This window comes from Rutidosis leptorrhynchoides, chromosome 5 (genome assembly GCF_046630445.1).
Source record: "Rutidosis leptorrhynchoides isolate AG116_Rl617_1_P2 chromosome 5, CSIRO_AGI_Rlap_v1, whole genome shotgun sequence".
Lineage (NCBI taxonomy): Eukaryota > Viridiplantae > Streptophyta > Magnoliopsida > Asterales > Asteraceae > Rutidosis > Rutidosis leptorrhynchoides.
Genome location: NC_092337.1, coordinates 300,018,259 through 300,034,157, shown reverse-complemented (window position 1 = coordinate 300,034,157; position 15,899 = coordinate 300,018,259). Strand labels below are relative to the sequence as shown.

The window sequence follows — 15,899 nt, the reverse complement described above, 5'->3', positions numbered from 1 at the left end:
TTATATGATAAAATATTTTGTTATGTTATATGTGTTAAATATATTTTTAATATATGTATATATATGTATATATATATGTATGTATATATATATATATATATATATATATATATATATATATATATATATATATATATATATATATATATATATATATATTTATCATTTATATATTAATAATAGTAGTTATATAAAATTTATACTAAATTCCATTTAAATCATAGACTTATATTATCTTTTAAATTATGTTTTATATATGTTTATTTTGTATATATATATATATATATATATATATATATATATATATATATATATATATATATATATATATATATATATCTAAAGTGATTAGTATAGTTATATTAATATCTATATATATTTAGTATTATATTAAAAATACCAAATTTGTTATATATAAGTATTTATATAAATAATGTTAATATGTTTTATATAGTTATATGGAATATCAATATAATTATATTATATGTAATAAGTGTGTGTTTTTATGTATAAAATATTTACAACAACAATACCCAATTCCACTAAAGTGGAGTATGGGGGAGGTTAGATGTAGACAGTCTTTCCTCTACCCTAGAGTAAAAGGGAAGTCATTCCTCCCCCCACGGATACCTATCGGTCCGCGGGTAAAAGAAGTCGTCCCTCCCTATACTATAGGGCAGAGAGGTTGCTTCCCAAGGACCTCCGGCCAGAAGAACCATGAAATCCGTTAAGTGAAGTAACTAAATGCAAGTAAAGTAAAGTAGATAAAAGGAACCTTACCGTGAAAAATGTAAAGGTAAATATGGCATGTAACAAAGTAAAGTAAAAGAACATATAAGTGAAAAATGTAAGTGTCAAGTATGCAAGTATAACAAGCCATGTAAGTATAAAATGTGTATGTAAGCATGTAGGTATAAAGCATGTAGTTATAATATGCAGTATAAAACATATAAGTATACTATGTAAGCATAAAGACATGTAGCATGTAAATGTAAATACGTGTAATTTAATGTGATATAATGTAATGCAACATGTAACGGTATAGTGCTATAAGGCAGGTAAATAAGTATAATGTAATGCACACAACATGTTGGGATATGCTACAATAAGTATTAGTATGTGAAAAAAAAAATGGTAATACAAACATATATGAAGCAAAAAAGCAAGTAGGCAAAAAGGCATACGATAAAAATATATAACTAAATAGAAAATTAAAAAAATAAGAATATAAAATAAAATATATATATACAACCTAGTCATCAATCCTAATTCTACTCCTCCACAAATTTCTATCAGAAGTCATGTCCTCGATCAATAAAAACTCCTTCATGTCAAGCTTCAGTCTATCCTCCAACCTACGTGTAGGTCTACCTCTTCTCCTTACGCCGCCAACCGTGAGGGCTTCCACTCTCCTGACCGGTGCGGTGGGTGGCCGCCTCCTTATATGGCCAAACCATCTAAGTCGTCCTTCTCTCATCTTGTTGACGATATTCCCAACTTTTAAGTTCTTTCTAAAAATTCCATTAGGTATCATGTCTAACATGGTCTTACCACACGTCCACCTAAGCATCCTCATTTCTGCCACCTCCATCCTCCTCTCTTGGGCCTTCGTCATTGGCCAACACTCCGATTCGTACAACATGGCATGTCTAATCGCTACCTTGAAGAATTTCCCCTTCAATTTAAGGGGTATCTTCTTGTCGCACAAAACCCCTTTCGCAGCTCTCCACTTCAGCCATCCTACTCTTATACGGTGAGACACATCCTCATCTATCCTTCCCGATTTGTGTAGCATTGATCCTAAGTATCTAAAGGAATCCTGTAGATGTAAGACCTGATCCCCAATACGAATATCCACAGTATCATTGTGATCTTCGATCCTCCCGTAGTCGCATCTAAGATACTCCGATTTAAGTCTACTAATCCGAAGTCCATTTTGTTCCAGGGCATTCCTCCATTGCTCCAGCCTTCTGTTTAGCTCATCCTGGGATTCCGATACTAAGACAATATCATCGGTAAAAATCAAGCACCAAGGGATACTCCCTTGTATCCTTTGAGACAGGTCATCTAAGACTAAAGCGAAAAGAAAAGGGCTAAGAGCAGATCCTTGATGTAAACCTACTTCTACTGGGAAATACTCTGTGTATCCTACTATCGTTCAAACGCGAGTTTTCGCCCCCTGGTATGAAATGTCCCGTTCTTATTGATTAAAAACGTTCCATATTAATTGATTTCGTTGCGAGGTTTTGACCTCTATATGAGACGTTTTTCAAAGACTGCATTCATTTTAAAACAAGCCATAACCTTTATTTCATCAATAAAGGTTTAAAAAGCTTTACGTAGATTATCAAATAATGATAATCTAAAATATCCTGTTTACACACGACCATTACATAATGGTTTACAATACAAATATGTTACAACAAAATAAGTTTCTTGAATGCAGTTTTTACACAATATCATACAAGCATGGACTCCAAATCTCGTCCTTATTTAAGTATGCGACAGCGGAAGCTCTTAATAATCACCTGAGAATAAACATGCTTAAAACGTCAACAAAAATATTGGTGAGTTATAGGTTTAACCTATATATATCAAATCATAATAATAGACCACAAGATTTCATATTTCAATACACATCCCATACATAGAGATAAAAATCATTCATATGGTGAACACCTGGTAACCGACATTAACAAGATGCATATATAAGAATATCCCCATCATTCCGGGACACCCTTCGGATATGATATCAATTTCGAAGTACTAAAGCATCCGGTACTTTGGATGGGGTTTGTTAGGCCCAATAGATCTATCTTTAGGATTCGCGTCAATTAGGGTGTCTGTTCCCTAATTCATAGATTACCAGACTTAATAAAAAGGGGCATATTCGATTTCGATAATTCAACCATAGAATGTAGTTTCACGTACTTGTGTCTATTTTGTAAATCATTTATAAAACCTGCATGTATTCTCATCCCAAAAATATTAGATTTTAAAAGTGGGACTATAACTCACTTTCACAGATTTTTACTTCGTCGGGAAGTAAGACTTGGCCACTGGTTGATTCACGAACCTATAACAATATATACATATATATCAAAGTATGTTCAAAATATATTTACAACACTTTTAATATATTTTGATGTTTTAAGTTTATTAAGTCAGCTGTCCTCGTTAGTAACCTACAACTAGTTGTCCACAGTTAGATGTACAGAAATAAATCGATAAATATTATCTTGAATCAATCCACGACCCAGTGTATACGTATCTCAGTATTGATCACAACTCAAACTATATATATTTTGGAATCAACCTCAACCCTGTATAGCTAACTCCAACATTCACATATAGAGTGTCTATGGTTGTTCCGAAATATATATAGATGTGTCGACATGATAGGTCGAAACATTGTATACGTGTCTATGGTATCTCAAGATTACATAATATACAATACAAGTTGATTAAGTTATGGTTGGAATAGATTTGTTACCAATTTTCACGTAGCTAAAATGAGAAAAATTATCCAATCTTGTTTTACCCATAACTTCTTCATTTTAAATCCGTTTTGAGTGAATCAAATTGCTATGGTTTCATATTGAACTCTATTTTATGAATCTAAACAGAAAAATTATAGGTTTATAGTCGGAAAAATAAGTTACAAGTCGTTTTTGCAAAGGTAGTCATTTCAGTCGAAAGAACGACGTCTAGATGACCATTTTAGAAAACATACTTCCACTTTGAGTTTAACCATAATTTTTGGATATAGTTTCATGTTCATAATAAAAATCATTTTCTCAGAATAACAACTTTTAAATCAAAGTTTATCATAGTTTTTAATTAACTAACCCAAAACAGCCCGCGGTGTTACTACGACGGCGTAAATCCGGTTTTACGGTGTTTTTCGTGTTTCCAGGTTTTAAATCATTAAGTTAGCATATCATATAGATATAGAACATGTGTTTAGTTGATTTTAAAAGTCAAGTTAGAAGGATTAACTTTTGTTTGCGAACAAGTTTAGAATTAACTAAACTATGTTCTAGTGATTACAAGTTTAAACCTTCGAATAAGATAGCTTTATATGTATGAATCGAATGATGTTATGAACATCATTACTACCTTAATTTCCTTGGATAAACCTACTGGAAAAGGGAAAAATGGATCTAGCTTCAATGGATCCTTGGATGGCTCGAAGTTCTTGAAGCAGAATCATGACACGAAAACAAGTTCAAGTAAGATCATCACTTGAAATAAGATTGTTATAGTTATAGAAATTGAACCAAAGTTTGAATATGATTATTACCTTGTATTAGAATGATAACCTACTGTAAGAAACAAAGATTTCTTGAGGTTGGATGATCACCTTACAAGATTGGAAGTGAGCTAGCAAACTTGAAAGTATTCTTGATTTTATGAAACTAGAACTTTTGGAATTTATGAAGAACACTTAGAACTTGAAGATAGAACTTGAGAGAGATCAATTAGATGAAGAAAATTGAAGAATGAAAGTGTTTGTAGGTGTTTTTGGTCGTTGGTGTATGGATTAGATATAAAGGATATGTAATTTTGTTTTCATGTAAATAAGTCATGAATGATTACTCATATTTTTGTAATTTTATGAGATATTTCATGCTAGTTGCCAAATGATGGTTCCCACATGTGTTAGGTGACTCACATGGGCTGCTAATAGCTGATCATTGGAGTGTATATACCAATAGTACATACATCTAAAAGCTGTGTATTGTACGAGTACGAATACGGGTGCATACGAGTAGAATTGTTGATGAAACTGAACGAGGATGTAATTGTAAGCATTTTTGTTAAGTAGAAGTATTTTGATAAGTGTATTGAAGTCTTTCAAAAGTGTATAAATACATATTAAAACACTACATGTATATACATTTTAACTGAGTCGTTAAGTCATCGTTAGTCGTTACATGTAAGTGTTGTTTTGAAACCTTTAGGTTAACGATCTTGTTAAATGTTGTTAACCCAATGTTTATAATATCAAATGAGATTTTAAATTATTATATTATCATGATATTATCATGTATGAATATCTCTTAATATGATATATATACATTAAATGTCTTTACAACGATAATCGTTACATATATGTCTCGTTTAAAAATTATTAAGTTAGTAGTCTTGTTTTTACATATGTAGTTCATTGTTAATATACTTAATGATATGTTTACTTATCATAGTATCATGTTAACTATATATATATCCATATATATGTCATCATATAGTTTTTACAAGTTTTAACGTTCGTGGATCACCGGTCAACTTGGGTGGTCAATTGTCTATATGAAACATATTTCAATTAATCAAGTCTTAACAAGTTTGATTGCTTAACATGTTGGAAACATTTAATCATGTAAATATCAATCTCAATTAATATATATAAACATGGAAAAGTTCGGGTCACTACAGTACCTACCCGTTAAATAAATTTCGTCCCGAAATTTTAAGCTGTTGAAGGTGTTGACGAATCTTCTGGAAATAGATGCGGGTATTTCTTCTTCATCTGATCTTCACGCTCCCAGGTGAACTCAGGTCCTCTACGAGCATTCCATCGAACCTTAACAATTGGTATCTTGTTTTGCTTAAGTCTTTTAACCTCACGATCCGTTATTTCGACGGGTTCTTCGATGAATTGAAGTTTTTCGTTGATTTGGATTTCATCTAACGGAATAGTGAGATCTTCTTTAGCAAAACATTTCTTCAAATTCGAGACGTGGAAAGTGTTATGTACAGTCGCGAGTTGTTGAGGTAACTCAAGTCTGTAAGCTACTGGTCCGACACGATCAATAATCTTGAATGGTCCAATATACCTTGGATTTAATTTCCCTCGTTTACCAAATCGAACAACGCCTTTCCAAGGTGCAACTTTAAGCATGACCATCTCTCCAATTTCAAATTCTATATCTTTTCTTTTAATGTCAGCGTAGCTCTTTTGTCGACTTTGGGCGGTTTTCAACCGTTGTTGAATTTGGATGATCTTCTCGGTAGTTTCTTGTATAATCTCCGGACCCGTAATCTGTCTATCCCCCACTTCACTCCAACAAATCGGAGACCTGCACTTTCTACCATAAAGTGCTTCAAACGGCGCCATCTTAATGCTTGAATGGTAGCTGTTGTTGTAGGAAAATTCTGCTAACGGTAGATGTCGATCCCAACTGTTTCCGAAATCAATAACACATGCTCGTAGCATGTCTTCAAGCGTTTGTATCGTCCTTTCGCTCTGCCCATCAGTTTGTGGATGATAGGCAGTACTCATGTCTAGACGAGTTCCTAATGCTTGCTGTAATGTCTGCCAGAATCTTGAAATAAATCTGCCATCCCTATCAGAGATAATAGAGATTGGTATTCCATGTCTGGAGACGACTTCCTTCAAATACAGTCGTGCTAACTTCTCCATCTTGTCATCTTCTCTTATTGGCAGGAAGTGTGCTGATTTGGTGAGACGATCAACTATTACCCAAATAGTATCAAAACCACTTGCAGTCCTTGGCAATTTAGTGATGAAATCCATGGTAATGTTTTCCCATTTCTATTCCGGGATTTCGGGTTGTTGAAGTAGACCTGATGGTTTCTGATGCTCAGCTTTGACCTTAGAACATGTCAAACATTCTCCTACGTATTTAGCAACATCGGCTTTCATACCCGGCCACCAAAAATGTTTCTTGAGATCCTTGTACATCTTCCCCGTTCCAGGATGTATTGAGTATCTGGTTTTATGAGCTTCTCTAAGTACCATTTCTCTCATATCTCCAAATTTTGGTACCCAAATCCTTTCAGCCCTATACCTGGTTCCGTCTTCCCGAATATTAAGATGCTTCTCCGATCCCTTGGGTATTTCATCCTTTAAATTTCTCTCTTTTAAAACTCCTTGTTGCGCCTCCTTTATTTAAGTAGTAAGGTTATTATGAATCATTATATTCATAGATTTTACTCGAATGGGTTCTCTGTCCTTCCTGCTCAAGGCATCGGCTACCACATTTGCCTTCCCCGGGTGGTAACGAATCTCAAAGTCGTAATCATTCAACAATTCAATCCACCTACGCTGCCTCATATTCAGTTGTTTCTGATTAAATATGTGTTGAAGACTTTTGTGGTCGGTATATATAATACTTTTGACCCCATATAAGTAGTGCCTCCAAGTCTTTAATGCAAAAACAACCTCGCCTAATTCCAAATCATGCGTCGTATAATTTTGTTCGTGAATCTTTAATTGTCTAGATGCATAAGCAATCACCTTCGTTCGTTGCATTAATACACAACCGAGACCTTGCTTTGATGCATCACAATAAATCACAAAATCATCATTCCCTTCAGGCAATGACAATATAGGTGCCGTAGTTAGCTTTTTCTTCAATAACTGAAACGCTTTCTCTTGTTCATCATTCCATTCAAATTACTTCCCTTTATGCGTTAATGCAGTCAAGGGTTTTGCTATTCTGGAAAAGTCTTGGATGAACCTTCTGTAGTAACCAGCTAGTCCTAAAAATTGGCGTATGTGTTTCGGAGTTTTCGGGGTTTCCCACTTTTCAACAGTTTCTATCTTTGCCGGATCCACCTTAATACCTTCTTTGTTCACTATGTGACCGAGGAATTGAACTTCTTCCAACCAAAATGCACACTTTGAAAACTTAGCGTACAATTCTTCCTTCCTCAATACTTCTAACACCTTTCTCAAATGTTCACCGTGTTCTTGGTCATTCTTTGAGTAAATAAGTATGTCATCAATGAAAACAATGACAAACTTGTCAAGGTATGGTCCACACACTCGGTTCATAAGGTCCATGAACACAGCTGGTGCATTAGTTAAACCAAACGGCATGACCATAAACTCGTAATGACCGTAACGTGTTCTGAAAGCAGTCTTTGGAATATCATCTTCTTTCACCCGCATTTGATGATACCCGGAACGTAAGTCAATCTTTGAATAAACAGACGAGCCTTGTAGCTGATCAAATAAGTCATCGATTCTCGGTAGTGGGTAGCGGTTCTTGATGGTAAGTTTGTTCAACTCTCGGTAGTCGATACACAACCTGAATGTACCATCTTTCTTCTTGACAAACAAAACAGGAGCTCCCCACGGTGATGTGCTTGGTCGAATGAAACCACGCTCTAAAAGTTCTTGTAATTGGCTTTGTAGTTCTTTCATCTCGCTGGGTGCGAGTCTGTAAGGAGCACGAGCTATTGGTGCAGCTCCTGGTACAAGATCTATTTGAAATTCAACGGATCGATGTGGGGGTAATCCCGGTAATTCTTTCGGAAATACATCGGGAAATTCTTTTGCAATGGGAACATCATTGATGCTCTTTTCTTCAGTTTGTACTTTCTCGACGTGTGCTAGAACAGCATAGCAACCTTTTCTTATTAGTTTTTGTGCCTTCAAATTACTAATAATATGTAGCTTCGTGTTGCCCTTTTCTCCGTACACCATTAAGGGTTTTCCTTTTTCTCGTATAATGCGAATTGCATTTTTGTAACAAACGATCTCTGCTTTCACTTCTTTCAACCAGTCCATACCGATTATCACATCAAAACTCCCTAACTCTACTGGTATCAAATCAATCTTAAATGTTTCGCTAACCAGTTTAATTTCTCGATTCCGACATATATTATCTGCTGAAATTAATTTACCATTTGCTAATTCGAGTAAAAATTTACTATCCAAAGGCGTCAATGGACAACTTAATTTAGCACAAAAATCTCTACTCATATAGCTTCTATCCGCACCCGAATCAAATAAAACGTAAGCTGATTTATTGTCAATAAGAAACGTACCCGTAACAAGCTCCGGGTCTTCCTGTGCCTCTACCGCATTAATATTGAAAACTCTTCCACGGCCTTGTCCATTCGTGTTCTCCTGGTTCGGGCAATTTCTAATAATGTGGCCTGGTTTTCCACATTTATAACAAACTACATTGGCATAACTTGCTCCGACACTACTTGCTCCGCCATTACTCGTTCCGACACCATTTGTTCCTTTCGTTCTATTAACCCCTGGTCCGTAGACCTCACACTTCGCCGTGCTATGACCATTTCTTTTACACTTGTTGCAAAATTTGGTGCAGAACCCCGAGTGATTCTTTTCACACCTTTGGCATAGCTGCTTCTGATTGTTGTTGTTGTTGCGGTTATTATTGTTGTTGGGATGATTATTGTAGTTGCTGTTGTTGTTGTTGTTGTTGTTGTTGGGCCGTTTGTTGTAGTTGCGATTGATGTTGCGATTGTTGGGATAATTGTTGCGATTATTGTTGTAATTGCTGTTGTTGTTGTTGTATTGGTGATTCTTATCACCGTTTTCCTCCCACTTTCTTTTGACTTGCTTCACATTGGCCTCTTCAGTAGTCTGTTCTTTAATTCTTTCTTCAATCTGGTTCACGAGTTTGTGAGCCATTCTACATGCCTGTTGTATGGAGGCGGGCTCGTGTGAACTTATATCTTCTTGGATTCTTTTCGGTAATCCTTTCACAAACGCGTCGATCTTCTCTTCCTCATCTTCGAATGCTCCCGGACACAATAGGCACAATTCTGTGAATCGTCTTTCGTACGTGGTAATATCAAATCCTTGGGTTCGTAACCCTCTAAGTTCTGTCTTGAGCTTATTGACCTCGGTTCTGGGACGGTACTTCTCGTTCATCAAGTGCTTGAATGCTGACCACGGTAGTGCGTACGCATCATCTTGTCCCACTTGCTCTAGATAGGTATTCCACCATGTTAACGCAGAACCTGTGAAGGTATGCGTAGCGTACTTCACTTTGTCCTCTTCAGTACACTTACTTATGGCAAACACCGATTCGACCTTCTCGGTCCACCGTTTCAATCCGATCGGTCCTTCGGTTCCATCAAATTCCAAAGGTTTGCAGGCAGTGAATTCTTTGTAGGTGCATCCTACACGATTTCCTGTACTGCTAGATCCAAGGTTATTGTTGGTATGTAGCGCAGCCTGTACTGCGGCTATGTTTGAAGCTAGAAAAGTACGGAATTCCTCTTCATTCATATTCACGGTGTGTCGAGTAGTCGGTGCCATTTCCTTCAAAATAGTTAAATGGAACAAGTTAATCATACAGAATATTAAGAGTAGTTAATAGTATTTCGTAGCATAATATGAACTCATTTATAAAAGCTTTTTCTTCATATTAGCGTTTTATAAGTTTAAATTCGGGTAGTACCTACCCGTTAAGTTCATACTTAGTAGCTAATATACAATTCAACTACTACAATTCTATATGAAAAACTGATTATAATAATATTTCGCGTTCAAACTTTTATACAATATTTTACAAACTTACAATACCGCTTATTTTACATAAAGCATGAAATATAGCACACAATAACTTTGATACAAGATAGTTTTGAAGATAATTCTAGCTAGTACACAAGTCGTTCAGCAAAGGCAATAAAGACACGTAATTCATACGTCCAGAAACAAGTCATGCATTCTGGTTTTACTAGGACTACTTCCCATCCTTGGTCTTGTGCAACATAACCGTTATGGCCGTTGATAAGACAGCGTGTTGTAGCATCGTCAAAGGGACGAGGGTTACGTAATGTCCAACAGTCCCGTAATAATCTAAAAACCTCATTTCTTACCCCAATTACCGACTCCGTCACTTGTGGAAACGTTTTGTTTAATAGTTGTAGCCCGATGTTCTTGTTCTCACTTTGGTGAGAAGCGAACATTACTAATCCGTAAGCATAACATGCTTCTTTATGTTGCATGTTAGCCGCTTTTTCTAAATCACGAAGTCCAATATTCGGATATATTGAGTCAAAATAATTTCTTAACCCGTTGCGTAAAATAGCATTTGGGTTCCCCGCAATATATGCGTCAAAGTAAACACATCGTAACTTATGGGTTTCCCAATGTGATATCCCCCATCTTTCAAACGAAAGTCTCTTATAAACCAAGACATTCTTGGAACGTTCTTCGAATGTCTTACAAACTGATCTCGCCTTAAATAGTTGTGCCGAAGAATTCTGGCCGACTCTAGACAAGATTTCATCAATCATGTCTCCGGGTAGGTCTCTTAAAATATTGGGTTGTCTATCCATTTTGTGTTTTTAAACTGTAAAATAGACAAGAGTTAGTTTCATAAAAAAAATACTTATTAATACAAGCAATTTTTACATATATCATAAAGCATAAGAACACTATATTACATATATTACACCACACGAATACAACTATCTTATTCCGACTCGCTCGTTTCTTCTTCTTCGGTTTTGGTTCGTTTTGCCAAGTTTCTAGGGATATATGATGTTCCCCTAATACGAGCCGTCGTTGTCCACATTGGTTTAGAAAAACCTGGTGGTTTAGAGGTTCCCGGGTCATTGTTACAACTTAAGGACTTCGGGGGTTGACGATACATATAAAGTTCATCGGGGTTGGAATTAGATTTCTCTATTTTTATGCCCTTTCCCTTATTATTTTCTTTTGCCTTTTTAAATTCAGTTGGGGTAATTTCTATAACATCATCGGAATTCTCGTCGGAATCCGATTCATCGGAGAATTGGTAATCCTCCCAATATTTTGCTTCCTTGGCGGAAACACCATTGACCATAATTAACTTTGGTCGGTTGGTTGAGGATTTTCTTTTACTTAACCGTTTTATTATTTCCCCCACCGGTTCTATTTCTTCATCCGGTTCCGATTCTTCTTCCGGTTCCGACTCTTCTTCCGGTTCCTCTTCGGGAACTTGTGAATCAGTCCACGAATCATTCCAATTTACATTTGACTCTTCATTATTATTAGGTGAGTCAATGGAACTTGTTCTAGAGGTAGACATCTATCACATAATATCAAACACGTTAAGAGATTAATATATCACATAATATTCATATGTTAAAAATATATAGTTTCCAACAAAAATGTTAAGCAATCATTTTTAAAGAAAACACGGTCGAAGTCCAGACTCACTAATGCATCCTAACAAACTCGATAAGACACACTAATGCAAATTTTCTGGTTCTCTAAGACCAACGCTCGGATACCAACTGAAATGTCCCGTTCTTATTGATTAAAAACGTTCCATATTAATTGATTTCGTTGCGAGGTTTTGACCTCTATATGAGACGTTTTTCAAAGACTGCATTCATTTTAAAACAAACCATAACCTTTATTTCATCAATAAAGGTTTAAAAAGCTTTACGTAGATTATCAAATAATGATAATCTAAAATATCCTGTTTACACACGACCATTACATAATGGTTTACAATACAAATATGTTACAACAAAATAAGTTTCTTGAATGCAGTTTTTACACAATATCATACAAGCATGGACTCCAAATCTCGTCCTTATTTAAGTATGCGACAGCGGAAGCTCTTAATAATCACCTGAGAATAAACATGCTTAAAACGTCAACAAAAATGTTGGTGAGTTATAGGTTTAACCTATATATATCAAATCATAATAATAGACCACAAGATTTCATATTTCAATACACATCCCATACATAGAGATAAAAATCATTCATATGGTGAACACCTGGTAACCGACATTAACAAGATGCATATATAAGAATATCCCCATCATTCCGGGACACCCTTCGGATATGATATCAATTTCGAAGTACTAAAGCATCCGGTACTTTGGATGGGGTTTGTTAGGCCCAATAGATCTATCTTTAGGATTCGCGTCAATTAGGGTGTCTGTTCCCTAATTCATAGATTACCAGACTTAATAAAAAGGGGCATATTCGATTTCGATAATTCAACCATAGAATGTAGTTTCACGTACTTGTGTCTATTTTGTAAATCATTTATAAAACCTGCATGTATTCTCATCCCAAAAATATTAGATTTTAAAAGTGGGACTATAACTCACTTTCACAGATTTTTACTTCGTCGGGAAGTAAGACTTGGCCACTGGTTGATTCACGAACCTATAACAATATATACATATATATCAAAGTATGTTCAAAATATATTTACAACACTTTTAATATATTTTGATGTTTTAAGTTTATTAAGTCAGCTGTCCTCGTTAGTAACCTACAACTAGTTGTCCACAGTTAGATGTACAGAAATAAATCGATAAATATTATCTTGAATCAATCCACGACCCAGTGTATACGTATCTCAGTATTGATCACAACTCAAACTATATATATTTTGGAATCAACCTCAACCCTGTATAGCTAACTCCAACATTCACATATAGAGTGTCTATGGTTGTTCCGAAATATATATAGATGTGTCGACATGATAGGTCGAAACATTGTATACGTGTCTATGGTATCTCAAGATTATATAATATACAATACAAGTTGATTAAGTTATGGTTGGAATAGATTTGTTACCAATTTTCACGTAGCTAAAATGAGAAAAATTATCCAATCTTGTTTTACCCATAACTTCTTCATTTTAAATCCGTTTTGAGTGAATCAAATTGCTATGGTTTCATATTGAACTCTATTTTATGAATCTAAACAGAAAAAGTATAGGTTTATAGTCGGAAAAATAAGTTACAAGTCGTTTTTGCAAAGGTAGTCATTTCAGTCGAAAGAACGACGTCTAGATGACCATTTTAGAAAACATACTTCCACTTTGAGTTTAACCATAATTTTTGGATATAGTTTCATGTTCATAATAAAAATCATTTTCTCAGAATAACAACTTTTAAATCAAAGTTTATCATAGTTTTTAATTAACTAACCCAAAACAGCCCGCGGTGTTACTACGACGGCGTAAATCCGGTTTTACGGTGTTTTTCGTGTTTCCAGGTTTTAAATCATTAAGTTAGCATATCATATAGATATAGAACATGTGTTTAGTTGATTTTAAAAGTCAAGTTAGAAGGATTAACTTTTGTTTGCGAACAAGTTTAGAATTAACTAAACTATGTTCTAGTGATTACAAGTTTAAACCTTCGAATAAGATAGCTTTATATGTATGAATCGAATGATGTTATGAACATCATTACTACCTTAATTTCCTTGGATAAACCTACTGGAAAAGGGAAAAATGGATCTAGCTTCAATGGATCCTTGGATGGCTCGAAGTTCTTGAAGCAGAATCATGACACGAAAACAAGTTCAAGTAAGATCATCACTTGAAATAAGATTGTTATAGTTATAGAAATTGAACCAAAGTTTGAATATGATTATTACCTTGTATTAGAATGATAACCTACTGTAAGAAACAAAGATTTCTTGAGGTTGGATGATCACCTTACAAGATTGGAAGTGAGCTAGCAAACTTGAAAGTATTCTTGATTTTATGAAACTAGAACTTTTGGAATTTATGAAGAACACTTAGAACTTGAAGATAGAACTTGAGAGAGATCAATTAGATGAAGAAAATTGAAGAATGAAAGTGTTTGTAGGTGTTTTTGGTCGTTGGTGTATGGATTAGATATAAAGGATATGTAATTTTGTTTTCATGTAAATAAGTCATGAATGATTACTCATATTTTTGTAATTTTATGAGATATTTCATGCTAGTTGCCAAATGATGGTTCCCACATGTGTTAGGTGACTCACATGGGCTGCTAAGAGCTGATCATTGGAGTGTATATACCAATAGTACATACATCTAAAAGCTGTGTATTGTACGAGTACGAATACGGGTGCATACGAGTAGAATTGTTGATGAAACTGAACGAGGATGTAATTGTAAGCATTTTTGTTAAGTAGAAGTATTTTGATAAGTGTATTGAAGTCTTTCAAAAGTGTATAAATACATATTAAAACACTACATGTATATACATTTTAACTGAGTCGTTAAGTCATCGTTAGTCGTTACATGTAAGTGTTGTTTTGAAACCTTTAGGTTAACGATCTTGTTAAATGTTGTTAACCCAATGTTTATAATATCAAATGAGATTTTAAATTATTATATTATCATGATATTATCATGTATGAATATCTCTTAATATGATATATATATACATTAAATGTCTTTACAACGATAATCGTTACATATATGTCTCGTTTAAAAATTATTAAGTTAGTAGTCTTGTTTTTACATATGTAGTTCATTGTTAATATACTTAATGATATGTTTACTTATCATAGTATCATGTTAACTAAATATATATCCATATATATGTCATCATATAGTTTTTACAAGTTTTAACGTTCGTGGATCACCGGTCAACTTGGGTGGTCAATTGTCTATATGAAACATATTTCAATTAATCAAGTCTTAACAAGTTTGATTGCTTAACATGTTGGAAACATTTAATCATGTAAATATCAATCTCAATTAATATATATAAACATGGAAAAGTTCGGGTCACTACATGGTACATGTCCATAATAGCTCTTATATACCTACTTGGGATACCTCTACCATTAAGGATCTTCCAAACCAACTCTCGTGGGACACTATCATAAGCTTTTTCCAAGTCTAAGAAAGCCATGTGTAGGTTCTTTTGTTTCTCTCTATACTTCTCCATAAGACTTCTAATAATGTGAATTGCCTCCATCGAGGAGCGTCCTGGCATGAACCCAAATTGATTCTCTGACACCTTTGTCTCACGTCTAAGCCTAGTCTCAATCACTCTCTCCCATAGTTTCATGGTATGGCTAAGTAACTTTATACCTCTATAGTTACTACACGTCTGTGCATCCCCTTTGTTCTTGTAAATGGGAATAACCTCGCTCAGTCTCCACTTCATTGGCATTTTTGCGCTTCTAAACGTCATGTTGAAAAGGTTTGTCAACCACCTAACCCCATCATCGCCTAAGCACCGCCACGCCTCTATGGGGATTTGGTCCGGTCCTACTGCTTTGTTTCTCCCCATCTTGCGTAGGGCCACTCTAACTTCCTCATGGTTGATCCTCGTGCAGAAACAGTTGTTTTGATATTGTGGGGCCATATCATAGACAGGAGGTTCTCCATTCCTAGTCCTTCCCCCATCGAAAAGGGATG

General features: G+C 34.9%; 1 protein-coding gene across 1 annotated transcript; it reads right to left on the bottom strand.

The window, feature by feature from the left end:
• Positions 1-669: 669 nt before the first annotated feature.
• LOC139849445 (uncharacterized) lies at positions 670-15,846 on the bottom strand. The gene is made up of 4 exons (XM_071839102.1): positions 15,448-15,846; positions 1,707-1,984; positions 1,372-1,511; positions 670-740 (listed from the first exon to the last, which is right to left on the bottom strand). Exons 1-4 carry the CDS (start codon positions 15,844-15,846, stop codon positions 670-672), a joined length of 888 nt encoding a protein of 295 aa, XP_071695203.1.
• Between the last annotated feature and the right edge of the window lie 53 nt (positions 15,847-15,899).

What these genes read in the sequence shown, in the direction of transcription:
- LOC139849445 (XM_071839102.1), bottom strand. Translation starts at nt 15,846, where the DNA reads ATGGCCCCACAATATCAAAACAACTGTTTCTGCACGAGGATCAACCAT. An exon ending in CAGGACGCTCCTCGATGGAG is followed by an intron (nt 1,985 to 15,447) that starts GCAATTCACATT and finishes TCGGAATCCCAG; the next exon opens with GATGAGCTAAACAGAAGGCT. An exon ending in TGGCGGCGTAAGGAGAAGAG is followed by an intron (nt 741 to 1,371) that starts GTAGACCTACAC and finishes ACTTGCATTTAG; the next exon opens with TTACTTCACTTAACGGATTT.